The sequence below is a fragment of the Plasmodium knowlesi genome (genome assembly GCF_000006355.2).
Source record: "Plasmodium knowlesi strain H genome assembly, chromosome: 11".
NCBI classification, from domain to species: Eukaryota; Apicomplexa; class Aconoidasida; order Haemosporida; family Plasmodiidae; genus Plasmodium; species Plasmodium knowlesi.
The window spans coordinates 955,622-983,334 of NC_011912.2; the positions used below are offsets into that span (position 1 = coordinate 955,622).

General features: G+C 38.2%; 2 protein-coding genes across 2 annotated transcripts in view; one reads left to right on the forward strand and one right to left on the reverse strand.

Moving 5' to 3' along the window:
* Positions 1-457: 457 nt before the first annotated feature.
* On the forward strand, positions 458-3,081 carry PKNH_1120500 (SICAvar, type I (fragment); the record flags this gene model as incomplete). The annotated part of the gene is made up of 3 exons (XM_039114132.1): positions 458-1,147; positions 1,523-2,191; positions 2,665-3,081. Coding segments are annotated over 3 exons (1,776 nt in total), but the record flags the coding sequence as incomplete, so codon positions are not given.
* A 3,432-nt stretch (positions 3,082-6,513) lies between these two features.
* PKNH_1120600 (SICAvar, type I) overlaps positions 6,514-27,713 on the reverse strand; it is a gene marked incomplete at both ends in the record, with an annotated part of 27,014 nt that continues 5,814 nt past the window's right edge. The window contains 12 exons of the mRNA XM_039114133.1: positions 6,514-7,014; positions 7,286-7,930; positions 8,182-8,859; positions 10,523-11,293; positions 11,712-12,392; positions 15,703-16,335; positions 16,887-16,996; positions 17,343-17,868; positions 18,038-18,126; positions 22,929-23,466; positions 23,687-24,229; positions 24,395-24,495. Of these exons, the coding sequence (XP_038969753.1) occupies positions 6,514-7,014; positions 7,286-7,930; positions 8,182-8,859; positions 10,523-11,293; positions 11,712-12,392; positions 15,703-16,335; positions 16,887-16,996; positions 17,343-17,868; positions 18,038-18,126; positions 22,929-23,466; positions 23,687-24,229; positions 24,395-24,495 (5,816 nt within the window). The remainder of the gene's footprint in view (positions 7,015-7,285; positions 7,931-8,181; positions 8,860-10,522; positions 11,294-11,711; positions 12,393-15,702; positions 16,336-16,886; positions 16,997-17,342; positions 17,869-18,037; positions 18,127-22,928; positions 23,467-23,686; positions 24,230-24,394; positions 24,496-27,713) is intronic.

Genomic DNA, 27,713 nt, shown 5'->3' on the forward strand with positions numbered 1-27,713 from the left:
GCGGAAGACGAGANNAGCGGAAGACGAGACCAACCGGATACGACACCAACGGGATACGACACCAACCGGATACTACATAACCTACCACCAACCAACATACTAACACAACCAACATACTACCACGAACCAACCTACTAACATAACCAACATACTAACATAACCAACATACTGACACAACCAACACAACCAACACAACCAACATACTGACATAACTAACATACTAACATAACCAACATACTGACACAACCAACATACTAACACAACCAACATACTAACATAACCAACATACTACAAACACATAGAGAAAATAAAAAAAGAATAAAAAAGGAAGGGACATATATATACACATATACGTACATATGTATATATATATATATATATATATGTATACACATATGTGTATACATATACATATATATTTTTCTTTATTTCTTTTCTTCTTTTGTTTTATGTTTAGGATGACATAAGCACTGTTGTTAATGAAGAATTACAGAAACTTCTAAAAAAAATTACGGATGATAAGAATTGGAAAAAGAAGGAATTTGAACAATACTGCACCGACAACATTGGTTCTTCATGGTCAGAGGACACCGGCGGAGAAAGAACTGCAAAGCAAAAAGCTTGTAAGCTTTTTGCTTTAGGTTTAAAACACATTTCTGATATTAAAAACAAGAAAAACAACAACCAAGACCATGAGATACCACTTAAACAAACTATGATGTGCGCAGCACTTAATCTTTATGCTGATCAATTAATAAACAAATCAAATGATCAATGTCCTCTCGATAAACAAAAAATGACGGAGGTAATAGATGCCACCTTTCTGAAGAGTGATGCCATTATGAAGAATGGAACACCTTCATGCTCAGCTGGTAATGGTATTAATTCTTGTTCTGTTTGCACAAGACAAAAAAGCACTTTTGACAGTTGCAAAATTGGACAAGACAATGTAAAGGACAGTATGAACACACTCCTCCAAAACAACGACAAAACCAACACCAACACCAGCAAAATGGAACAAACACTAGACAAAATAAATAGTAAAGACACTTTCTGTACTCAAGTCCAATGTGCTATCAGACAACACTACAACAACAAAGACAAAAACAAAAGTGGACAGGCAGGTGGAATGACCACACCTAATTGGGTAAGTGGGAACCAACATCAATAACAACTACATACACATATACATATGCATAAATGTATATATATATATATATATATATATATATATATATATATATGTACTTATATGTATATATGTATATATGTATATGTATATATGTATGTATATACGTATGTATATATATATACATATATGTATATATGTATATGTATACACATATGTATATATATATTCATATATATGTATGTATATATGTATGTATATATGTATATATATATGTATATATGTATATATATATGTATATATGTATATATATATGTATTCACATATGTGTATACATATGTGTATACATACATTTATATTTTTTTCTCTCTTCCCTTCTTCTTTTATGATCAGAGAGACATAAACGAAGACGCCAAAGGCGTCTTAACGACACTCCTAGAACAAATGACGAAGGGTCAGACTGAATCGGACGTTGACAAATACTGCAAAAACGACGAGGAATGGAGTAAACTTGGCCATAAAGAAAAACATACTAATAAAGCAGCCTGTTTACTTTTTGCTGCAGGTTTAAAACACATTTATGTCCGCGGTAAGGTCCCTGCTAAGGGCCAGGTTAATGGCTCTGTTAAGGGCCCATCGTTTGAACAAACGATGGGTTGTTTATTTCTAAAAGAATATGCAGAACAATTAAAAAAAATGGCAGAAATACAAAAAAAGTATAAGGTACATCCTGATTGTAGCGTAGATTCGGGCATAGAACATGCTTTTGGTAAAAGTAAAGACATTATGAAGAGTGTATTACCTGAATGTAGCAAGGGTCCTAATAGTATTTCTTGTTTTGAATGCAAGTTTACGGACAACTATAATGATTGCCCCATTGGCCAAGACGATATAGGAAATAAAGCTAAATATCTGTTCAAAGGCGAATCGGAACAAAACCATATGCAACAAACTTTAGAGAATACAGTCTGTCCCATCCTTATTACGGATCTCCTTACCCCTTTTCTTCCTTTGGCTCCTGTCTCCATTGGTCTTTCTGCTATGGCTTATTACCTTTGGAAGGTAAGATAAAAAAATTAATGAAAAAAAAGAAAAAATTTAATGAAAAAAAATAAAAAATTTTAATGGACAAAATTAATGGTTAAAAGGAAAAAAAAAATTTTTTAATGGTTAAAAAAAAAAAAAAATTAATGGACAAAATTAATTATTAAAAGGAAAAAAATTTTTTTTTCATGGTTTAAAGGGAAAAAAAAAATTTTAATGGACAAAATTAATGGTTAAAAGGAAAAAAAAATTTTTTTTTCATGGTTAATAGAAAAAAAAAATTTTATAATGCTTAAAAGGAAAAAGAAATTTTTTTTAATGGTTAAAAGAAAAAAAAAAAATTTTTTTTAATGGTTAAAAGGAAAAAAAAAAAAATTTTTTCATGGTTAAAAAAATAAAATAAAATAAAATAAATGTGTAAAAAGAATATTTCACAATCTTCTTAACAAAAATATCCTCCCTCTTTTTTTTTTTTTTTTTTTTTTTTGTAGTATTTTGGTCCTCTTGATAAAGGAGGACCACGTTTTAGAAGATCTCCTGCTGAAATTCCTGGTTCATCTGTACAGGAACAACTCCTTGATCATGTGGAGGAAGCTGGTCCACATGAATATCGATTGGTGAAGGAACGAAAACCTCGTTCTGCTCCAACAAGAACAAAACGTTCTGGTGGTGTGAATCGTCGAACGATTATTGAAATTCATTTTGAAGTGTTGGACGAATGTCAAAAAGGGGACACACAATTGAACCAGAAGGATTTTCTGGAACTTTTGGTTCAAGAGTTTATGGGAAGCGAACTTATGGAAGAAGAAGAACAGGTTCCTAAGGAAGAGGTTCCTATGGAACTTGTTCCTATTGAAGAGGTTCCAATGGAGCGTGTTCCAAGTTTAGGTTCCGGGTTTATGGTTTAGGGTTCACAGTTTAGGGGTTTATGTTTATGGTTTCAAGGTTCGGGGTTTAGGGTTTAGTGTTAATCGTTCTGGGTTTATGTTTTAGGGTTGACGGTTCAGGTTTTATTGGTTCAGGGTTTAGGGTTCACAGTTTAGGGTTTATTGTTTAAGATGAAGGATATTGGTTTCACACCTTTTGTCCTTTTTTTTTTTTTCCTTTTTATATTTTCTTAAAAAAAAGAAAAACGAAGAAGATTTTTTCTTCCACATTTATTTTTTTATTTTGTTTGTAACATTCCTTTTTTTTTCTTTTTTTTTGGTGAAAGAACACCCTTTTGTTTATAGAAAAAAAAAAAAAAAAAACATTCTTCTTTTTTTTTTTAAGAACACACATTTTTCTTTTTTTTTCTTTTTTTTCTAATTTTTTTTCTTTATTTATTTCTTTTTTCCCTTAAATTATGTTTCCATCTTTGCGAAAAGTTGCCTCCAATAGGTGTTATATATTGTTCTCGTAAAAAAATTGTATGGAACATCCGCGCGCTAACACTATATTACGATTTCCGCGGAAAAAAGTGTGGAAGAACGATAAAATTTTTCATAATTAGAACTTTATAAAAAAAAAAAAAAAAAAAAACGAATAATGAGAAAAAAAAAAAAAATGTATATTATATTCATAATATTTTTCGCGTAAAAAAAAAAAAATAATGGTTCCATATAATCATATAAACCATGTCTATACAATAATCATTATAAGATATTACTAAAACAATTACAAAAAATGTGATGATTCATGCTAAAAAATTACATACACACACAAAAAAAAAAAAAAAAAAAATTCATGATTTAATTTTTTGCAATGGGATATTTTTTTTATATTTCGCATGACATAAGAGTTGAATTTTTTCCTTCCCGACCTTGTTAACGTTACACATATCGGATGAATAAATTTTGTTGGGGTATACCCTAAACCCTAGAATCCTGAAACCCTGGAATATGAACACTAAACCCTAAAACATAACCCCCTAAACCTATACTGCACAATCATTAAACCTAAACCCTGATCCTAACTTTACATTAACCCTAAAACCTGATGCTCCTTTGACCTTAAACCTAAATCCTGATCATAATTTCACCTTAACCCTAAATCCTAATCATACATTCACTTTCACCCTAAACCCTAATCATACATTCACCTTTACCCTAAACCCTAATCATACATTCACCTTTACCCTAAACCCTGATCTTACATTCACCTTAACCCGTAACCTACTTTTATCCTTAACCGGGAACCCACTTTTATCCATAACCCGGAACCCACTTTTTATCCTTAACCCGGAACCCACTTTTTATCCTTAACCCGGAACCCACTTTTTATCCTTAACCCGGAACCCACTTTTATCCTCAACCCGGAAGCAACTTTACCTTTAACCCTGAACCAACATTTACCCTTAACCCGGAACCTACTTTACCCTTAACCCGGAGCCCACTTTTATCCTTAACCCTGAACCCACTTTTATCCTTAACCCGGAACCCACTTTTATCCTTAATCCTGAACCCACCTTATCCTTAACCTGGAACCAACTTTACTTTTAACCCGGAACCCACCTTATTTTTAACCCGTAACCAACATTTACCCTTAACCTGGAACCCACTTTTATCCTTAACCTGGAACCCATTTTTATCCTTAACCCTGAACCCACTTTTATCCTTAACCCAGAACCTACCTTATCCTTAACCCAGAACCAACTTTTACCTTTAACCCGTAACAAACTTTACTTTTAACCTGGAACCCACCTTATTTTTAACGCGGAACGAACATTACCTTTATTCCTGAACCTACCTTTTACCCTTAACCGCGAACCCACATTATCCTTAACCCTAAACCCACCTTATCCTTAACCCGGAATCAACCTTATCTTTAACCGGGAACTTACTTTACCCTTAACCGGGAACTTACTTTACCCTTAACCCGGAACTTACCTTATCCTTAACACGGAACTTACCTTATCCTTAACCCGGAACTTACCTTATCCTTAACCCGGAACTTACCTTATCCTTAACCCGGAACTTACCTTATCCTTAACCCGGAACTTACCTTATCCTTAACCCAGAACCTACCTTATCCTTAACCCAGAACCAACTTTTACCTTTAACCCGTAACAAACTTTACTTTTAACCCGGAACCCACTTTTATCCTTAACCCGGAACCCACTTTTACCTTTAACCCGTAACAAACTTTACTTTTAACCCGGAACCCACTTTTATCCTTAACCCGGAACCCACTTTTATCCTTAACCCGGAACCCACTTTTATCCTTAACCCGGAACCCACTTTTATCCTTAACCCGGAACCCACTTTTATCCTTAACCCGGAACCCACTTTTATCCTTAACCCGGAACCCACTTCTGTCCTTAACCCGGAACCCACTTCTGTCCTTAACCCGGAACCCACTTCTGTCCTTAACCCGGAACCCACTCGTACCTTAACCCGGAACCTGCCTTATTTCTAACCCGGAACCTACCTTATCCTTAACCCGTATCCTACTTTACCCTAAATCCTGAACCTACCTTATTTTTAAACCGGAACCAACTTTTACGCTTAACCCGGAACCAACTTTACTCTTAACCCGGAACCAACTTTACTTTTAACGCGTAACCAACTTTACCTTTAACCCGATTTGCTGAACACAGCCATTTCCGCATATTCTCGTTATTCTGTATAAATTTTTGGTGTAATGTGTATGTGTACTTCGATAAAGTTGTTTGTGCCAACACCTATGTAAACACAATTTTTCCTTGCGTCGGATAAGTGTGTGTTTTTCCTTCATATTTTGCGACCTTTTTGCAACTGTAATATATTTCATCGTCCACCGTCCTTTTTTTTTTTTCTTTTTTTTTTTGGTGTGCGTAGCCAGGACACATCATTACATGGGCGCGCGCTTATCTTCCTGTTTTCCGCAAAAAAAAAAAAAAAAAAAAAAAAAAAAGAAAAAATATTTTTCGCAAGGGGAAAAAGAAAAAAGAAAGAAAAAATATTTTTCGCAAGTGGAAAAAGAAAAAAAAGAATGTGTGTTCTCTAAAAAAAAAAAGAAGAATGTTTTTTTTTTTTTCTAAAAACAAAAGGTGTCCTTTCACAGAAAAATGAAAATGAAGTTACAAACAAAATAAAAAATAAATATGGAAGAAAAAATCTTCTTTTTCTTCTTTTTTTTTTTCAAGAAAATATAAAAAGGAAGAAAAGGAAAAAAAAAAAAGGACAAGAGGTGTGAAACCAATATCCTTCATCTTAAACAATAAACCCTAAACCTTAAACCCTAAACTGTGAACCCTAAACTGTGAACTCTAAACTGTGAACCCTAAACTGTGAACCCTGAACTGTGAACCCTGAACTGTGAACCCTAAACTGTGAACCCTAAACTGTGAACCCTAAACTGTGAACCTGAGACCATGAACCCTAAACCATAAACACGGAACCTAAACTTGGAACCTCTTCAATAGGAACACCTTCCATAGGAAGACTTTCCATAGGAACTTCTTCCATAGGAACTTCTTCCATAGGAACTTCTTCCATAGGAACTTCTTCCATAGGAACCTGTTCTTCTTCCATAGGAACCTGTTCTTCTTCCATAGGAACCTGTTCTTCTTCCATAAATTCGGATCCCATGAATTCTTGAACCAAAAGTTCCAGAAAATCCTTCTGGTTCAATTGTGTGTCCCCTTTTTGACATTCATCCAACACTTCAAAATGAATTTCAATAATTGTGCGACGATTCACGGGACCAGAACGTTTTGTTCTTGTTGGAGCAGAACGAGGTTTTCGTTCCTTCACCAATTGATATTCATGTGAACTATCTTGTTGCAAATGATCGAGGACTTGTTCCTGTACGGATGAACCAGGAATTTCAGTAGGAGATCTTCTGAAACGTGGTCCTCCTTTACCAAGAGGACCAAAATACTACAAAAAAATAAAAAAAAAAAAAAAATGAGAGGATATTTTTGCTAAGAAGATTGTGAAATGTTCTTTTTACACATTCTTTTTTTTTTTCCTTTTAATCATTAAGAAATTTTTTTTTTCCTTTTAACCATTAAAAAATTTTTTTTTCCTATTAACCATTAAAAAAATTTTTTTCCTTTTAAGCATTAAAAAAATTTTTTTTTCCTTTTAACAATTAATTTTGTCCATTAAAATATATTTTTTTTTTTTCCTATTAACTTTTTTATCTTACCTTCCAAAGGTAATAAGCCATAGCAGAAAGGCCAATAGAGACAGGAGCCAAAGGAAGAAAAGGGGTAAGGAGATCCGTAAGAAGGATGGGACAGACGGTATTCTCTAATGTTTGTTGCATATGGTTTTTGTTCTCTTCGAGCAGTGGTTCCACTTTTTCCTTTACATTGTCAGTGCCAATGAGGCAATTATTATAACCATCGTTCTGTATGCACACAAAACAAGAATTAGTACCATTAATATCTTTGCATTGAGGTGATTCTTTCATAGTGGTATTAATTTCATCAAATGCATGCTTTATACCATCCTCTATGCTACAATAGGGATGTACCCAACTATGTCCTTTTCTCTTCTCTTTTGCCATTTCTTTTAATTGTTTTGCATATTCTTTAAGAAATAAACAACTCATCGTTTGTTCAAACGATGGGCCCTTAACAGGGCCCTTCTTTTGGTCATAAATGTGTTTTAATCCTGCAGCAAAAAGTAAACAAGCTGCTTTATTTGTTTGGCCCTGTCTACGGCCATATTTATCCCAATTAGCGTCGTTATCTTTGCAGTAGTCAGCAACAGCGGACTGCTCCGAAGGTTGCGTCATATATCCTAGAAGTTGCGTTAATACATTATTGATGTCATCCTTCAAGTCATCCTAAACATAGAACAAAAGAAAAAGAAAGTTAAAAAAAAATATATATATTTATGTATACACATATGTGTATACATATACATATACATATATATATATATACATATATACATATGTTATATACATATATACATATACATATATACATATATACATATACATATATACATATGTACATATACATATATACATATATACATATGCATATATACATTTATGTATACGTATATATGTAGTTGCCTATCGCCCCTTACCCAATATGGTGTGGTCGTTCCACCTGCCTGTCCTTTTTTGGTTCTGTAGTGTTGTCTGATAGCACATTGGACTTGAGTACAGAAAGTGTCTTTACTATTTATTTTGTCTAGTGTTTGTTCCATTTTGCTGGTGTTGGTGTTGGTTTTGTCGTTGTTTTGGAGGAGTGTGTTCATACTGTCCTTTACATTGTCTTGTCCAATTTTGCAACTGTCAAAAGTGCTTTTTTGTCTTGTGCAAACAGAACAAGAATTAATACCATTACCAGCTGAGCATGAAGGTGTTCCATTCTTCATAATGGCATCACTCTTCAGAAAGGTGGCATCTATTACCTCCGTCATTTTTTGTTTATCGAGAGGACATTGATCATTTGATTTGTTTATTAATTGATCAGCATAAAGATTAAGTGCTGCGCACATCATAGTTTGTTTAAGTGGTATCTCATGGTCTTGGTTGTTGTTTTTCTTGTTTTTAATATCAGAAATGTGTTTTAAACCTAAAGCAAAAAGCTTACAAGCTTTTTGCTTTGCAGTTCTTTCTCCGCCGGTGTCCTCTGACCATGAAGAACCAATGTTGTCGGTGCAGTATTGTTCAAATTCCTTCTTTTTCCAATTCTTATCATCCGTAATTTTTTTTAGAAGTTTCTGTAATTCTTCATTAACAACAGTGCTTATGTCATCCTAAACATAAAACAAAAGAAGAAAAGAAATAAAGAAAAATATATATGTATATGTATACACATATGTGTATACATATATATATATATATATATATACATATGTACGTATATGTGTATATATATGTCCCTTCCTTTTTTATTCTTTTTTTATTTTCTCTATGTGTTTGTAGTATGTTGGTTATGTTAGTATGTTGGTTGTGTTGGTTGTGTTGGTTGTGTCAGTATGTTGGTTATGTTAGTAGGTTGGTTATGTTAGTATGTTAGTTATGTCAGTATGTTGGTTGTGTTGGTTGTGTTGGTTGTGTTGGTTGTGTTGGTTGTGTTGGTTGTGTTGGTTGTGTTGGTTGTGTTGGTTGTGTTGGTTGTGTTGGTTGTGTTGGTTGTGTCAGTATGTTGGTTATGTTAGTATGTTAGTTATGTCAGTATGTTGGTTGTGTTGGTTGTGTTGGTTGTGTCAGTATGTTGGTTATGTTAGTATGTTGGTTATGTTAGTAGGTTGGTTCGTGGTAGTATGTTGGTTGTGTTAGTATGTTGGTTGGTGGTAGGTTATGTAGTATCCGGTTGGTGTCGTATCCGGTTGGTGTCGTATCCGGTTGGTGTCGTATTCGGTTCTTGTCTGCGAGGAGTTTTTCCTCTCCTCCCCTAAAGTAGCTAAAGCTAACCCCTGAACCTTACTCCTAAACCCTCGAGCCTTATTCCAACACCCCTAAAACGTTATTCTAACACCCTTACAACCTTTATTCTAACACCCCCACAACCTTATATTAACATCCCTACAACCTTATTTACATACCCCTAAAACCTTATATTAACACCCCTACAACTTTATACGGACACCCCCAGAACCCTATTCTTACACCCTTACAGTGTTATTCTAATACCCCTACAACCTTATTCCAATACCCCAGCAACATCATTCCAACACCACAACAACATCATTCCGAACACCCCAACAACATCATTCCAACACCCCAACAACATCATTCCAACACCACAACAACATCATTCCAACACCCCAACAACATCATCCCAACACCCCAACAACATCATTCCAACACCCCAACAACATCATTCCAACACTCCAACAACATCATTCCAACACCCCAACAACATCATTCCAACACCCCAAACAACATCATTCCAACACCCCCAACAACATCATTGCAACACCCCAACAATCTTCATTCCAACACCCCAAACAACATCATTCCAACACCCCGAACAACCTTCACTCCAACACCACAAACAACCTTCACTCCAACACCACAAACAACATCATTCCAACACCACAACAACATCATTCCAACACCCCAACAACCGTCATTTCTAAACCAGGTATCTGAATTTCTTTCTCTGTTTTGTTTCTATTGCACCTTCTTTTTTTTTTCATCAAATTTTCATTATACATATATACATACATATATACACATATATATATACATATATACATATACATATATGTACACATATATACATATATACATATATACATATATATATATACATAAATACATATATATAGATATATACATACGTATATACATTTACATATATATATACATATATATATATACATATATACATATATATGTACATAGATACATATACATATATGTATAAGTATATATGTTATTTGTATGTCCATAGCGAGATACAATACTTACCCATGATAGCGTCGTTTTGGGCTGCGCGCCATTATGTTTATTTTTGTGGTATTGTTTTGCTGCACATTGCATTTTACTACAGAAAGAGTCCATGTTAGTGATAGTGGATAATGTTTCCTTCATTTTGGTGGTTTTAGAGTCGTTGAGGAGACCTTCCATTTTAGTCTTCACTTTAGTTGCGTTAGTTTCGCAATCTCCATTTGTTTGTGTTGATGTTGTATTAATTAAAGTTTTGGAAACACTTAGTTTGCAATTATTAAATTCTTCCTTTTGCCTTGAGCAAAGAAAACAATTATTTTTACTAGCACTACGAACAGCATTACATGAAGAATTATTAATTCGGTTCCATGTTTCGAACATAGCTTCTATTTTTTTCTCATCAATAGGACATTTCTCCTCAGACGCCTTTTTTATTTTAGTTGCGTAAAGGTTAAGTGCTGCGCACATCATAGATTGTTTAAAAAAGTTATCATCATGCTGATGGCCGTTCTGATTGGCAGCAGGAGCAGGAGCAGCAGGAGCAGGAGCAGCAGCAGCAGCACCACCACTACCACTACCACTAACATTTGATGGAATGTTTTTAATGTATTTTAATCCAGCCGCGATATGATTGCAAGCTTTTCTTTCGACACTATCAGGATTATTATCCCCAAAGATTCTGCATGTTGCGTTATTAGTGTTTGCCCCTGATGTGTTACTTACATCCAACACGATCTTCTGGAACATATCTTGCAATGTTGTTCTGACGCCTTCCTCCTCCCAAAAGTTACACTGTTAAAAAAAAAAAAAGAAAAAGGTTATATATATATATAATTCGTTGTGTAGTATCCGGTTAGTGTGCCATCCGGTTGTTGTGTAGTATCCGTTCCCGGTCGGCGAGGAGTTTTTCCTTTCCCCCCCTAAAGTAACTAAAGCTAACCCCGAAACCTTATTCTAACACCCTCAAACTTTATTCTAATACCCCTAAAACCCTATTCTGACACCCCTAAAACATTACTCCTAGCACCCCTAAAACCTTATTCTAACACCCTTACCACCTTATTCTAATACCCATACAACCTTTATTCCTGAACCCGGAATCTGAATTAATTTATTTTATTTTATTTTTTTTTTTTCCTTTTATTCCTTCTAGCCCCCCTAAGTGTTGTGTTGGTTGTGTAGTAGGTTGGTTCTTGGTAGTAATACTTACCCAATCCTTGGTTGCAATAATATTTCCATTCGTCGTTTTTGCCTTGTTTTTGAACCATTTGGGTCCAACACATCTAATGTAATCGCATAAAGTGGACATTTTATTTATGTCCTTTAGGTTGATATTCGAGATGCGGTCAATGTTGCCCTGAACTTGTGTTAATTTACTCTTTACTGCGGTTTGGTTTGTTCTAGTGGCATCAGTTGTGTGAATGTGGCAACTTTCAAGGATGTCTTCATTCCATTCGCACGGAACACAAGGTTTTGTGCCATTGTCCTTGCAAGTAGATTTATTATCTTCATTCCATGCCTTGAATGCCTTCGCTATACCAGAATCGATAACACAGGTTGATGTTTCTTTCATTTTCTTTGCATAAGCGTGAAGTAATAAACAACCCACTGTTTGTCTCAACAGTGGGTTGTCCTTCAGGCTGATGGTTCCTGACGACGACGTCGTCGACGGCGTCGTCGTCGCCGCCGTCGTAGAACCATTGTACAATGTCTTTAGACCGGCATGCAAATAATTGCATGCCTTCTTTTCAGGGCCAGTGGCATCCCTCTCTTCGGAGTCCATTTTATCACATCCATTTCCTTTAGTACCGTTACCCCCATCTTTAGTCATTGCTTGTGACAGTTCTGTCCATAAGTTGGCAACTTCGCCCTTCTCATTCCAGAAGTCGATCTGTATAAAGTAGAAAATATATATATATATATATATATATATATATATATATATATATATATATGCATATGCATAAATGCATATGCATATATACATATACACATATGTATATGTATATACATACATATAAACATATGTATATGTATGTACATACATATACATACATATATATGTATAAGTATACATTCTTTTTCTTTCTTCTTTTTTTTTTCCATCCTGTTTTCTGCCATGCGGGTGGTGTACAGTATCCGGTTAGTATGTAGTATCCGGTTGGTGTGTAGTATCCGGTCTCTGTCGGCGAGGAGTCTTTCCTCTCCCCCCCTAAAGTAGCTAAAGCTAACCCCTGAACCTTATTCCTAAACCCTGAAACCTTACTCTTATACCCTAAAACCCTTAATCTTATACCCTTAAACCTTATTCCAATACCCATACAACCTTATTCTAACACCCTTACCACCTCATTCTAACAACCTTACCACATTATTCTAACACCAATACAAACTTATTATAACACCCTTACCACCTTATTCTGACACCCTTACCACCTTATTCTAACACCTTTACCACCTTATTCTAACACCCTTACCACCTTATACTAACACCCTTACCACCTTATTCTAACACCCCCACAACCTTATTCGGACACCCTTACCACCTTATTCAAACACCCTTACCACCTTATTCTAAAACCCCTAAAACCTTATTCCAGCAATCTTACCACCTTATTCTAACAACCTTATCAACTTATTCTAATACCCATACAGCCCTATTCAGACACCCTTACCACTTTATTCTAACACCCTTACCACCTTAATCTAACACTCTTACCACCTTTTTCTAACACCCTTACAACCTTATTCTAACATTACGACAACCTTATTCTAACACCCCTACAACTTTATTCTAATACCCATACAACGTTATTCCAACACCCCTAAAACCTTAATCTTATACCCCAACAACCTTATTCTAATAACCCTACAACTTTATTCTAACACCCTTATCACCTTAATCTAACACTCTTACCACCTTTTTCTAACACCCTTACAACCTTATTCTAACATTACGACAACCTTATTCTAACACCCCTACAACTTTATTCTAATACCCATACAACGTTATTCCAACACCCCTAAAACCTTAATCTTATACCCCAACAACCTTATTCCAATAGCCTGCAAACTCATTCCAGTATCCTGAAACCTTATTCTAACACCATTACCACCTTATTCTAACATTCCTAAGACCCTATTCTGACACCCTTACCACCTTATTCTAACATCCCTACAACCTTACTCTAACACCCTTACCACCTTATTCTAACACCCCTAACAACCTTATTCTAATATCCCTAAGACCCTATTCCGACACCACTGAGACCCTATTCTGACACCCCTAAGACCCTATTCTGACACCCCTACAACCTTATTCTAATACCCCTACAACCTTATTCTAGCACCCCTAATACCCTATTCTGACACCCCTAAGACCCTATTCTGACACCCTTACCACCTTATTCTAACACCCATAGCACCTTATACTAACATCCCTACAACCTTTGCTCCAATAGCCTTACAACCGTTATTCCGACATCCTTAAAATCTAATTCTGACACCCCTAAAACCTTGTTCTGACATTCCTAAAACATTATTCTTACACCCCTACAACCTTATTCCTACAACGTACAACCTTATTCTAGGACCCTGACCACCTTATTCTAACACCCTTACCACCTTACTCTAACACCCTTACCACCTTATTCTAACACCCTTACCACCCTATTCTAACAACCTTACCACCTTCCTCCTATACCCCCTACAACATTATTCGTATACCCTTAGAACCTTACTCTTATACCCTGAAACCTTATTCCTATACCCCTAAGACCTTCCTCCTATACCCTAAAACCATATTCTAACACCCTTACCACCTTATTCTAACATCCCCACAACCTTATTCTAACACCCCTACAACCTTTATTCTAACACCCCTAGGAACCTTATTCTAATACCCTTACCACCTTATTCAAACACCCTTACCACCTTATTCTAACACCCCTACAACCTTTATTCTGACACCCTTACTACCTTATTCTAACACCTTTACCACCTTATTCTAACACCCTTACCACCTTATTCTAACACCCCTACCACCTTATTCTAACACCCTTACCACCTTATTCTAATACCCCTACAACCTTATTCTGACACCCCTACAACCTTATTCTAATACACTCAGAACCTTCTTCCTTTACCCCTTCAACCTTATTCAGGCACCCCAACAACGTTATGCAGACACCCCTACCACCTTATTCTAACACCCTTACCACGTAATTCTGTACCATTAAACCATTATTCTAATACCCTTACCACCTTATTCTAACACTCCAACAACCTTATTCTAACGCCCTTATCACCTTATTCGAACACCCTTACCACCTTTTTCTAACATCCTAACAACCTTATTCTAACACCCTCACCACCTTATTCCAATACCCTGAAACCTTATTCCAATACCCTGAAACCTTATTCTGACACCCTTACAACCTTATTCTGACACCCCTAAAACCATTATTCCAACACCCCTACAACCTTATTCCAGCACCCCTACAACGTTATTCAAACACCCCTACAACCTTTATCTTATACCCTGAAACCTTACTCTAGTACCCTACAACCTTATTCTAACACCCTTACCACCTTATTCTAATACTCCCCCTAAGACCCTATTCTGACACCCCTAAGACCCTATTCTGACACCCCTAAGACCCTATTCTGACACCCCAAGAACCCTATTCTAACACCCACACCACCCTATTCTAACAACCTTAACACCTTATTCTAATACCCCTACAACATTATTCTAACACCCCTACAGACTTATTCCAACAGTCCCACCACCTTCCTCCAAAAACCATATAACATTATTCTAACACTCCCACAACCTTATTCTAACACCCCCACAATCTTATTCTAACACCCCTACGAACTTATTATTACACCCTTACCACCTTATTCTAGCACCCCTAAGACCCTATTCTGACAACTGTACAACCTTATTCTGACACCCCAAGAACCTTCTTCCTATATCCTGAATCTCATTCCAATACCCCTACAACTTTCTTCCTATACCCTGAACCTTACTCATGTACCCTACAACCTTACTCCTAAACTCGGAACCTGAAATATATATATTTTTTTTTTTTTTTTTTTTTTTTTTTTTTTTTTTTTCCTTTTCTCTTTTTTCTTTTATTACTTCTATCCCTTTTGCATTCCACCTCTTCTTCCATAACATTTCATATTATACTTACCTCCTTCTTAAGAGCCCTAACTCGAGATGCTAGACATTGAAGACGAGGACATAAAGAAGAATCCGCATTTCCCTTTGTTTCAGTTATTGCTCGGAGGGTGGAATCTACTTCGTTCTTCTTCTCTCCCGTGAGTACTGCTTCCAATTTGGTGTTCACATTGACAGTTTCGTTGCCAATTTGGCAATTGCCAAGTTTGTTTTTATCGTTATTATCGTCCCAATTACAGACAATGCAGGGTTCTTTTGTACATTTCTCTCCTTTAATTTGTTCTGTCTTTAAGAAAGCGGCCTGAATACCTTTAGAAATGTCACAAATTTTACTCTCTTCTTTCATTTTTTTTACGACCTCCTTTAGCCATAAGCAGGAAGCAAGTTGTTTAAACTCTTGGTTATCATAAGGGGTTTTCTCCTTAGTGGAGAAGGATTCCTGAATACTGGATATATGTTGCAGCCCCGCTACAACAAGTTTGCAAGCAGTCTTGTTTGCGGCGCCATGGGCATCTCTTTCGCTCCATGTGTTGCCGCCCTTGTCTGTGCTGCAGTATTTCGTTGCAACTGCGTTTTGATTATCATTTTTCTTCATTTCATCCAGCAGTGCTTTTAACTCTGTTCCAAAGTCATCCTTCATGTCATTCTAAACATAAAACGGGAGTTATATACATATATATATATATATATATATATATATATATATATATATATATATATATATATATATATACATACATATATACATATATGCATATACATACATACATATATAAATATGTATACATATGCATATATAAATATGTATATATAGACATATAGGTTGTCGTTGTTATGGATGTTATTATTGTTGTTATGGATGTTATTATTGTTGTTATGGATGTTATTATTGTTGTTATGGATGTTATGGTTACTGTTGTTATGGATGTTATGGATGTTGTTATGGATGTTGTTATGGATGTTGTTATGGATGTTGTTATGGATGTTGTTATGGATGTTGTTATGGATGTTGTTATGGATGTTGTTATGGATGTTGTTATGGATGTTGTTATGGATGTTGTTATGGATGTTGTTATGGATGTTGTTTGGGGTGTTGTTTGGGGTGTTGTTATGGATGTTATGGTTATTTCCATTCCAACATCAACACAGCACACTAAACCATGACCACAACCATGACCACAACCACACATTCCTTACCCAGGATGGAGTTCCGCTTGAACTTCCGTACTTCCTTTTTCCCAATTTCTCTGCTACGCAATTAAGTTCTTTACAGAAATCCCCGTTCTTTTCCCCAGTACACGGTTTACCTATAGACAAACACAGACAAACACATAGACACATACGTATATGCATACATACATATATACATATATATATATACCTATATACATACATATATACATACATATATATACATGTATATTTATACATATATATACATGTACACATATATACATATATATATACATATATATATACTTATATGTATACTTATATGTATATATGTGTATATATACATATAATGTTATTGTTTTTATTTTTATTTTTATTTTTTTTTTTTTTGTATTTTTATTGTTGTATTTTTGTTTTGTAAATGTATGGGGGCAAATATATTTGTTATTGGGGGGGGGACTAGAATTGTGGTCTACTTACATATGGTCTTCTCCAGAGGTTGCTTCTTGAGTGTATTATCTCCTTCTAGCATGGGTTCTACTTTTCCTTTTACTTTGTCCTTGTTACCGTTCTCGCCAATTTCGCAATTGGCGAGACCGTTAAACCTATCACACGTGAAACATTTATCATCATCTTTCTTGCACGCATCAATTCCACCCCTAATATCACTATTCTTCTCAAATGCTTTATCTATAGCGTCCTTTACTTTCTTCTCTTCTGCACATGGAAGTTGTTCTAATTTATCAGCAAAAGCATTTAATAAAACACAACGCATGGTACGTCTAAATAATTGATCCTCCAAATCTTTCTTCGTACTCCTGTCCACTTTGCTTTTATTTGCTTTAATTTCATAAATACTCTTTAATCCTGCAGCAATAAGCTTGCATATTTCCTTCTCTTCTTCACTCTGAAGGTCCGTACAATGGCTGCCTACACTGTCCTTTTTCTTCTGTATTTCCCCAGAAAGGTTCTTCAGTTGAGTTTGAACTTCCTCCCAAGGGTCAATCTATACAAAAAATGAAGAGAAAAAAAAAAAAGGCAGAAAAATGTATGAAACCCATTCTTACCTAAGACAAAAATTTTTATAAGTCCTTTTTCCTCCCCAACACATATATATTATATTAGACACATTCCATGCTGCTCGCCTATCATAAGTAATATATTTTCTCCCTTACTGCAGATTGACCGTTCCGATTAGTCTTCCATCTCCCTATAACACATTCTGCACGTTTACATAGTTCCGTATTATCTAGGCATGGTAAACCTATAAGAAGAAAAAACAATGTACGAAGGATGAGTAATATGATGATGATGGTTGTCTATGTAATCGGTGATGTTGTCCGAGGTGATGTTGTCTTTTTTCCTCCATGAACACAGAGTCCTATAGTAAATGTTGGTAGATTGGTTCTGTAGTATCCGGTTTCCTTGCCATCCGGTTACTACCATCCAGTCTCCACCATCCAGTTTCCACCATCCAGTCTCCACCATCCAGTTTCCACCATCCAGTTCCCACCATCCAGTTCCCACCATCCAGTCTCCATCATCCAGTTCCCACCACCGAATTCCCACCATCCAGTTCCCACCATCCAGTTCCCACCATCCAGTTCCCACCATCCAGTTCCCACCATCCAGTTCCCACCATCCAGTTCCCACCATCCGGTTACTACCATCCGGTTGGTGTATAGTATCCGGTCTTTGTCTTCGAGGAGTTTTTCCTATCCCCCCTCCCGGGAGGGATCCTGGGATGCTTCCCTACCATCCCGTTAATACCATCCAGTTCATACCATCCGATTACTACCATCCGGTTCATACCATCTGGTTCATACCATCCGGTTCATACCATCCGGTTCATACCATCCGGTTCCTACCATCCGGTTTCTACCATCCGGTTCATACCAGCCGGTTCATACCATCAGGTTAGTGTGTAGTATCCGGTTCATACCATCAGGTTTCTACCATCCGGTTAATACCATCCGATTCGTACCATCAGGTTAGTGTGTAGTATCCGGTTCATGCCATCCTGTTCATACCATCCGGTTCATACCATCCCGTTCATACCATCCGGTTCCTACCATCCGGTCGCTGTTGTACATAGTCCCTGTTTGCGAGGAATTTTTCCCTTCCCCCTAAAGCAGCTAAAGCTAACCCCTGAAACCTTATTCCAACACCCTGAAACCTTATTCCAACACCCTGAAACCTTATTCCAACACCCTGAAACCTTATTCCAACACCCTGAAACCTTATTCCAACACCCTGAAACCTTATTCCAACACCCTGAAACCTTATTCCAACACCCTGAAACCTTATTCCAACACCCTGAAACCTTATTCCAACACCCTGAAACCTTATTCCAACACCCTGAAACCTTATTCCAACACCCTGAAACCTCATTCTAACAGCCATACAGCATTATTCCTATACCCTGTAACGTTATTCCAACACCCTTACAACCTTATTCTAACACCCATACAACCTTATTCTAACACCCCGAAACCTTTATTCCTAAACCCGGAATCATACTTCTAACACCCCTACAACCTTATACCAATACCCTCATCTTCCTCATCATACTGTCACCCCCCCACCTTATATATTTTTTTTTTTTTTTTTTTTTCCTTCTTTTTTTTTTTTTTTTTTCTCTTTTTTATTTATTTTTTTTTTGCTGTGTTTGGGGGTTGGTTGGGGGGTTATTGAGATTGGGGTGTCTACTTACATATTTTGTCCAAAGATTCCTTCAGTCCTGTCTTATCCTGTCGGTCCTCAAACATTGTCTGCAATTTGCTATTTACATTTTCACCTGTGGTGCCCTGGCCATTTGTGTTAATTACGCAATTATCAAAACTTTGGTCCTGTGTACACTCAAAACAGTCACCACCCTAAACCCGGAAACTCACTTCTAACACCCATACAACATTATTCTAACACCCATACAACATTATTCTAAAACCCATACAACATTGTTCTAACACCCATACAACATTATTCTTATACCCCTACAACGTTATTCTTATACCCCTACAACGTTATTCTTATACCCCCACAACCTTTATTCCTAAACCCGGAATCTAAGTTCTTACACCCTGCCGCCTCCCACCTAAACCCGGAATCTAAGTCCTAACACCCTGACACCTTCCTCCTAAACCCGGAATCTGACTCCTAAACCCGGAATCTGACTCCTAAACCCGGAATCTGACTCCTAAACCCGGAATCTGACTCCTAAACCCGGAATCTGACTCCTAAACCCGGAATCTGACTCCTAAACCCGGAATCTGACTCCTAAACCCGGAATCTGACTCCTAAACCCGGAATCTGACTCCTAAACCCGGAATCTGACTCCTAAACCCGGAATCTGACTCCTAAACCCGGAATCTGACTTCTGACACCCCGAAAACCCTACTCCTATACCCTGAAACCTTCATTCCCAAACCCGGAATCTGACTCCTGAACCCGGAATCTGACTCCTAAACCCGGAATCTAATTCCCTGCATCCCACAACCTTATTCGGACACCCCTACAACATTATTCTAATACCCTTAAAACGTTAGTCCTATACCCGGAATCTGAATTCTAACACCCCGACAACCTTCTCATCATACTGTCCCCCCCACACCTTATATTATTTTTTTTTTTTTTTTTTTTTTTTTTTTTTTTTTTTTTTTTTTTTACTTTTCTTTTTTTTTGGTTGGGGGGTTCGTTGGTTATTGCGATTGGGGTGTCTACTTACATATTTTGTCCAAAGATTCCGTCAGTCCGGTGTCTTCTTGGTTAAGCATTTCTTTCAATTTGTTATTTACATCCTGAGAGCTACCATTTGTGTTAATTTCGCAATTATTAAAGCTTTGTTCCTGTGTACACTCAAAACAGTCACCACCCTAAACCCGGAATCTCACTTCTAACACTTCTACAACCTTCCTCCTAAACCCGGAATCTAAGCTCTTACACCCTGACACCTTTGTCCTAAACCTGGAATCTGATTTATCACACGCCTACAACCTCCCTCCTAAACCCGAAATCTAAGTTCTAACACCCTTACAACCTCCTTTCCTAAACCCTGAATCTAAGTTCTTACACCCTGACACCTCCCTCCTAAACCCAGAATCTAAGTCCTAACACCCTGACACCTTCTTCCTGAAACCGCAATCTAAGTTCTACCAACCCCACAACCTTCGTCCTAAACGCGGAATCTAAGTTATAACACCCTGCAACCTTTCCCCTAAACCCGGAATCTAAGTTCTAATAACCGCAACCTTCTTCCTAAACCCGGAATCTAAGTTCTAACACCCTAACAACCCTCCTCCTAAACCCCGAATCTAAGTCCTAACACCCTCACAACCTTATTCCTAAACCCGGAATCTAAGTTCTAACACCCTGACACCTTTGTCCTAAACCCGGAATCTAAGTTCTAACACCCTGACACCTTCATCCTAAAGCAGGAATCTGAATTCTGACACCCCTACAACCTTCATTCCCAAACCCGGAATCTGACTCCTAAACCCGGAATCTGACTCCTAAACCCGGAATCTGACTCCTGAACCCGGAATCTGACTCCTGAACCCGGAATCTCACTCCTAAACCCGGAATCTGACTCCTAAACCCGGAATCTGACTCCTAAACCCGGAATTTGACTCCTAAACCCGGAATCTGACTCCTAAACCCGGAATCTGACTCCTAAACCCGGAATCTGACTCCTAAACCCGGAATCTGACTCCTAAACCCGGAATCTGACTCCTAAACCCGGAATCTGACTCCTAAACCCGGAATCTGACTCCTAAACCCGGAATCTGACTCCTAAACCCGGAATCTGACTCCTAAACCCGGAATCTGACTCCTGAACCCGGAATCTGATTCCTAAACCCGGAATCTAATTCCCTGCATCCCACAACCTTATTCGGACACCCCTACAACATTATTCCTACATCCTACAACCTTACTCCTATACCCGGAATCTGACATCAAACACCCTTAAAACCTTCTCATCACCTTCATCCTCCTCATCATAATCTTCCCCCCACACACCCACCTTATAATTAATTTTTTTTTTTTTTTTTTCTTTTTTTTTTTTTTTGCTGTGTTTGGGGTTGGGGGGTTATTGTGATTGGGGTGTCTACTTACATATTTTGTCCAAAGATTCCTTCAGTCCTGTCTTATCCTGTCGGTCCTCAAACATTGTCTGCAATTTGCTATTTACATTTTCACCTGTGGTGCCCTGGCCATTTGTGTTAATTTCGCAATTATCAAAACGTTGGTCCTGTGTACACTCAAAACAGTCACCACCCTAAACCCGGAATCTCACTTCTAACACCCATACAGTATTACTCCTATACCCGGACACCCCATTCTAACACCCATACAACATTATTCTAACACCCATATAACATTATTCTAAAACCCATAGAAAATTATTCTAAAACCCATACAACATTATTCTAACACCCCTACAACATTATTCTAACACCCATACAACATTATTCTAACACCCATACAACATTATTCTAACACCCCTACAACTTTATTCTGACACCCCTAAGACCCTATTCTGACACCCCTAAGACCCTATTCTGACACCCCTAAGACCCTATTCTGACACCCCTAAGACCCTATTCTGACACCCCTACAACCTTATTCTAACACCCCTACAACCTTCATTCCCAAACCCGGATTCTGACTCCTAAACCCGGAATCTGACTCCTGAACCCGGAATCTGACTCCTGAACCCGGAATCTGATTCCTAAACCAGGAATCTAATTCCCTGCATCCCACAACCTTATTCGGACACCCCTACAACATTATTCCTATATCCTACAACCTTACTCCTAAATCCGGAATCTGACTTCTAACACCCCTAAGACGTTATTCCAACACCCCTACAACCTTTTTCCTAAGCCCGCAATCTGTCTTTTGACAACCCACAGGCGTACTCAAACTTTCACCTTTTTTTTTTCTCTTTTTTTTTTTTTTTTTTTTTTTTTTTTTTTTTTTTTTTTTTTTTTTTTTTTTTTTTTTTTTTTTTTTTTTTTTGCTGTGTTTGGGGGTTGGTTGGTTATTGAGATTGGAATGTCTACTTACATATTTTGTCTAAAGATTCCTTCAGTCCAGTTTCGTCGTTCTCGAGAACGGTCGTCAATTTGTCCTTCACTTCCTCAGTTTTGCTACCTGGGCCATTTGTGTTAATTGCGCATTTGGCAAATTTATCTTTCTCCCATGTGCATTGAAAACAACCAGGATTGTTAGAACCTTGGCATGTAGGTTTTCCTTTTTCCATAATGTTTTTACTTGCTCCAAAGGCCTTACTTATGCCCTCCTTTATGTTGCAGCTCCCTTTTCCGCTACTCGTTTTATTCTGCGCGTCCGCTTTCAATTTATTTGCATAAGCATTTAATGCTGCGCACATCATAGTTCGCTGAAACAACTTCGTAGGATCGTTGCTGTTAGTATTTGTATTTTTGTACATGTGGTGTAATCCTTTTGCAAAGAGGAGGCATACTTCCTTTTCCTTGTTGGTGCCCAAGCCTTCGCAGTGGGTCCCTAACCCTTCGTCCGTATTGTTAGACATGGTCTGGCCAAGTGAAGTGACATGCCCTTGGACTTCGTTCCACATATCAGTCTACAATTGAAGTAATATATATATATATATATATATAGATATATATATGCATATGCATAAATGCATATACATATTTATATGTACATATACATATACGTATATATGTATACATATATATATACATATACATATACGTATATATGTATATGTGTACGTGTATATATGTATATGTAATGATCATTCCTTACTACCCAAGTAGACTGCGTGTGTGCCCACTTACCTTTCCCGTGCTCTTATACCAATGCAATGCACAATTTACTCGTTCACATAAGGAATTTCCCTTATTGAACTCAGCCAAGGTTTCGTGTATTTTGGTGTCCCCTGTTTGGTTGTTGCTGCTGAACAGTGTTTTCACTTTTTCCTTTACACTCTCATTGGTGGTGGCACTTGTGGTAATTGAGCATTGGTCATAGTTGTTTTCTTCCCATTGGCAAGAGACACCCTTACCATTCGCAGCAGTTGCGAAAGCTTCTTTTATACCCTCATCTATGCTACAATAACCTTTTTCTTTTGCTTCGTCTTTTAATTTTTTAGCATAAGCATTTAACAGAACACATTGTACAATTTGATCAGACAGTTCGTTAGTGCCATTTGTGGTCGTGTACATGTGATTCAACAATGCTGCCATGCGCTTGCAAGCTGCTTGGTTCGCACTGTCCATAGAACCGCTGTCGCATTTGGCACCTCCGGTGTCACCATTGTCTACCTTATCAGAGAATAGACTGTTAAGCTTCTCCTGGACATAGTTTTTCCAGAATTCCTCCTACATAGAAAAGGAAAAGATATATATATACATATATATATATACGTATATACATATATGTACATATACATATATACGTATATACATATATATACGTATTATATACATATACATATACATAAATCTATATGTATGTATATATGTACAGTCTTTCCCCCTGCTTACGTTGCTGTTGCCGCTCTGTCCTTTCGTCAAATTCCAATGATCTCTTGCACACTTTAGTCGACCACATAAACTGTTGCCATCTTGCTTCATGCATATTTCAGCTGCGAAAAAAAAAAAAGGAATAGTATGACATGTAAAGTGCACTATGTGTATGTATATGTATGTTGTATGTTGTATGTTCTATGTTGTATGTATTTATGTAGATTAAGTAAATGTATGTCATTCACAATCGATGAAAAATTTTTTCCTTTTTTTTTTCTTTTTTCGTTTGGGATTGTTCTAAATTTCCACTATCCGGTTAGTTTAGTATTCGGTTGGTGTAGTATGCAGTTCCCACCATCCAGTACCCACCATCCAGTTCCCACCATCCGGTTTCTACCATCCAGTTCCCACCATCCACTTCCCACCATCCACTTCCCACCATCCAGTTCCTACCATCCGGTTCATACCATCTGCTTCAGACCATCCAGTTCCCATCATCCGGTTCATACCATCGGGTTCAAACCATCGGGTTCATACCATCGGGTGCATACCATCCTGTTTATACCATCCGGTTCATACCATCCTGTTCATACCATCCGGTACCTACCATCCGGTTCATACCATCCGGTCTGTACCATCCGCCTAATACCGTCCGGTTCCCACCATCCAGTCTCCACCATCCAGTCTCCACCATCCAGTCTCCACCATCCAGTCTCCACCATCCAGTCCCCACCATCCAGTCTCCACCATCCAGTCCCCACCATCCAGTCTCCACCATCCAGTCTCCACCATCCAGTCCCAACCATCCAGTCTCTACCATCCGGTTACTACCATCCACTCTGCACCATCCAGTTCCCACCATCCGGTTCATACCATACGGTTCAAACCATCCGGTGCAGACCATCCAGTTCATACCATCCAGTCTCCACCATGCAGTCCCCACCATCCAGTCTCCACCATCCAGTCCCCACCGTCCAGTTTCCACCATACGGTTACTACCATCCGGTTCATACCATCGGGTTCATACCATCGGGTTCATACCATCGGGTTCATACCATCGGGTTCATACCATCCGGTTCATACCATCCGGTACCTACGATCCGGTTCATACCAACCGGTTCATACCATACAGTTCATACCATCCGGTTCATACTATCCGGTTTATGCCATCCGGTGTATACCGTCCCCTTCATACCATCCGGTTCATACCATCCGGTCCATACCATCCGGTCCATACCATCCGGTCCATACCATCCGGTCCATACCATCCGGTTATTACCATCCAGTCTCCACCATCCGGTTCATACCATCCGGTTCACGCCATCCAGTTCATACTGTCCGGTTCATACTATCCAGTTCCTACCATCCGGTCCCTACCATCAGGTTACTATTACCCGGTTAGTGTGTAGTATCCGGTCTCCGTCGGCGAGGAGTCTTTCCTTTTCCCTAAATAGTCTCTCCTTTACCCCTAAGTAGTCTTTCCTTACCCCTAAGTAGTCTTTCCTTACCCCCCCTAAGTACTCTTTCCTTACCCCCCCCCTAAGTAGTCTTCCATTTCCCGCCCCCTTAAGTAGTCTTCCCTTTCCCCACCCCTAAGTAGTCTTCCCTTTCCCGCCCCCTTAAGTAGTCTTCCCTTTCCCCACCCCTAAGTAGTCTTCCCTTTCACCCCCCCTAAGTAGTCTTTCCTTACCCCTAAGTAGTCTTTCCTTTCACCCCCCCTAAGTAGTCTTTCCTTATCCCCCCCCATAAGTAGTCTTCCCTTTCACCCCCCCCCTAAGTACTCTTCCCTTACTCCCCCCCCATAAGTAGTCTTCCCTTTCACCCCCCCCCTAAGTACTCTTCCCTTACTCCCCCCCTAAGTACTCTTCCCTTACTCCCCCCCTAAGTACTCTTCCCTTACTCCCCCCCTAAGTACTCTTCCCTTACTCCCCCCCTAAGTAGTCTTTCTATACCCCTAAGTAGTCTTTCCTTACCCATAAGTACTCTTTCCTTTCACCCCCCCCTAAGTAGTCTTTCCTTTACCCCTAAGTAGTCTTTCCTAACCCCTAAGTAGTCTTTCCTTACCCCTAAGTAGTCTTTCCTTTCCCCTAAACCCTCATTCCTTATCCCTAAGTAGTCTTTCTATACCCCTATGTAGTCTTTCCTTACTCCTAAGTAGTCTTTCTATACCCCTAAGCAGTCTTTCCTTACCCCTAAGTAGTCTTTCCTTACCCCTAAGTAGTCTTTCTATACCCCTAAGTAGTTTTTCCTTACCCCTAAGTAGTCTTTCCTTACCCCTAAGTAGTCTTTCCTTACTCCTAAGTAGTCTTTCCTTACCCCTAAGTAGTCTTTCCTTACCCCTAAGTAGTCTTTCCTTTCCCTCCCTAAAACAGTCTTTCCTAAACCCCCCCCCTGAACACTCTTTCCTTCCCCCCTAAGCACTCTTCCCTTACCCCCCCCCCCCCCCCTTAGGGTGGTTAAGTACCAGGCCATATTATTGTTCTATTAACCTAGGAAAGAAACATTCCTTTCCCCTAAACCTTCATTCTTTATCCCTAAACCTTCCTTTTACTTACCCCCCCCTAAACCTTCCTTTTACTTATCCCCCCTCTAAAACACTCTTTCCTTACACACCCCCTAAATACATTCTTTCCTTCTCCCCCACTTAAGCACTCCTTCCGTTACACCCCCCTAAACACTCTTTCCTTCTCCACCCCTCCCCCTAAATACTCTTTCCCTCTCCCCCCCCTAAACAGATTTCTTTCTCCTATAAACCTTCTTTCCTTCAACCCCCCCTTAAACACTCTTTACTTTCACCCCCCCTAAACAATCTTTCCCGACACCCCCCTTAAGCACTCTTTCCGTGACCCCCCCCCTAAACACCCTTTACTTACACCCCCCCCCTAAACACTCTTTCCTTTCCCCCTAAGCACTTATTCCCTCTCCCCCCCTTAAGGTGATTAAATACCAGGCCATATTGTTGTTCTAGTAACCTAGGAAAGAGACATTCCTTCCCCTTAAACGTTCTTTCCTTACCCCTAAACACTCTTTCCTTACCCCTAAGTAGTCTTTCCTTACCCCTAAGTAGTCTTTCCTTACCCTTAAGTAGTCTTTCTATACCCCTAAACACTCTTTCCTTACCCCTAAGTAGTCTTTCCTTACCCCTAAGTAGTCTTTCTATACCCCTAAGTAGTCTTTCCTTACCCCTAAGTAGTCTTTCCTTACCCCTAAGTAGTCTTTCCTTACCCCTAAGTAGTCTTTCTATACCCCTAAGTACTCATTCCTTACCCCCCCTAAGTACTCATTCCTTACCCCCCCTAAGTACTCATTCCTTACCCCCTCCCTTTAAACAGTCCTT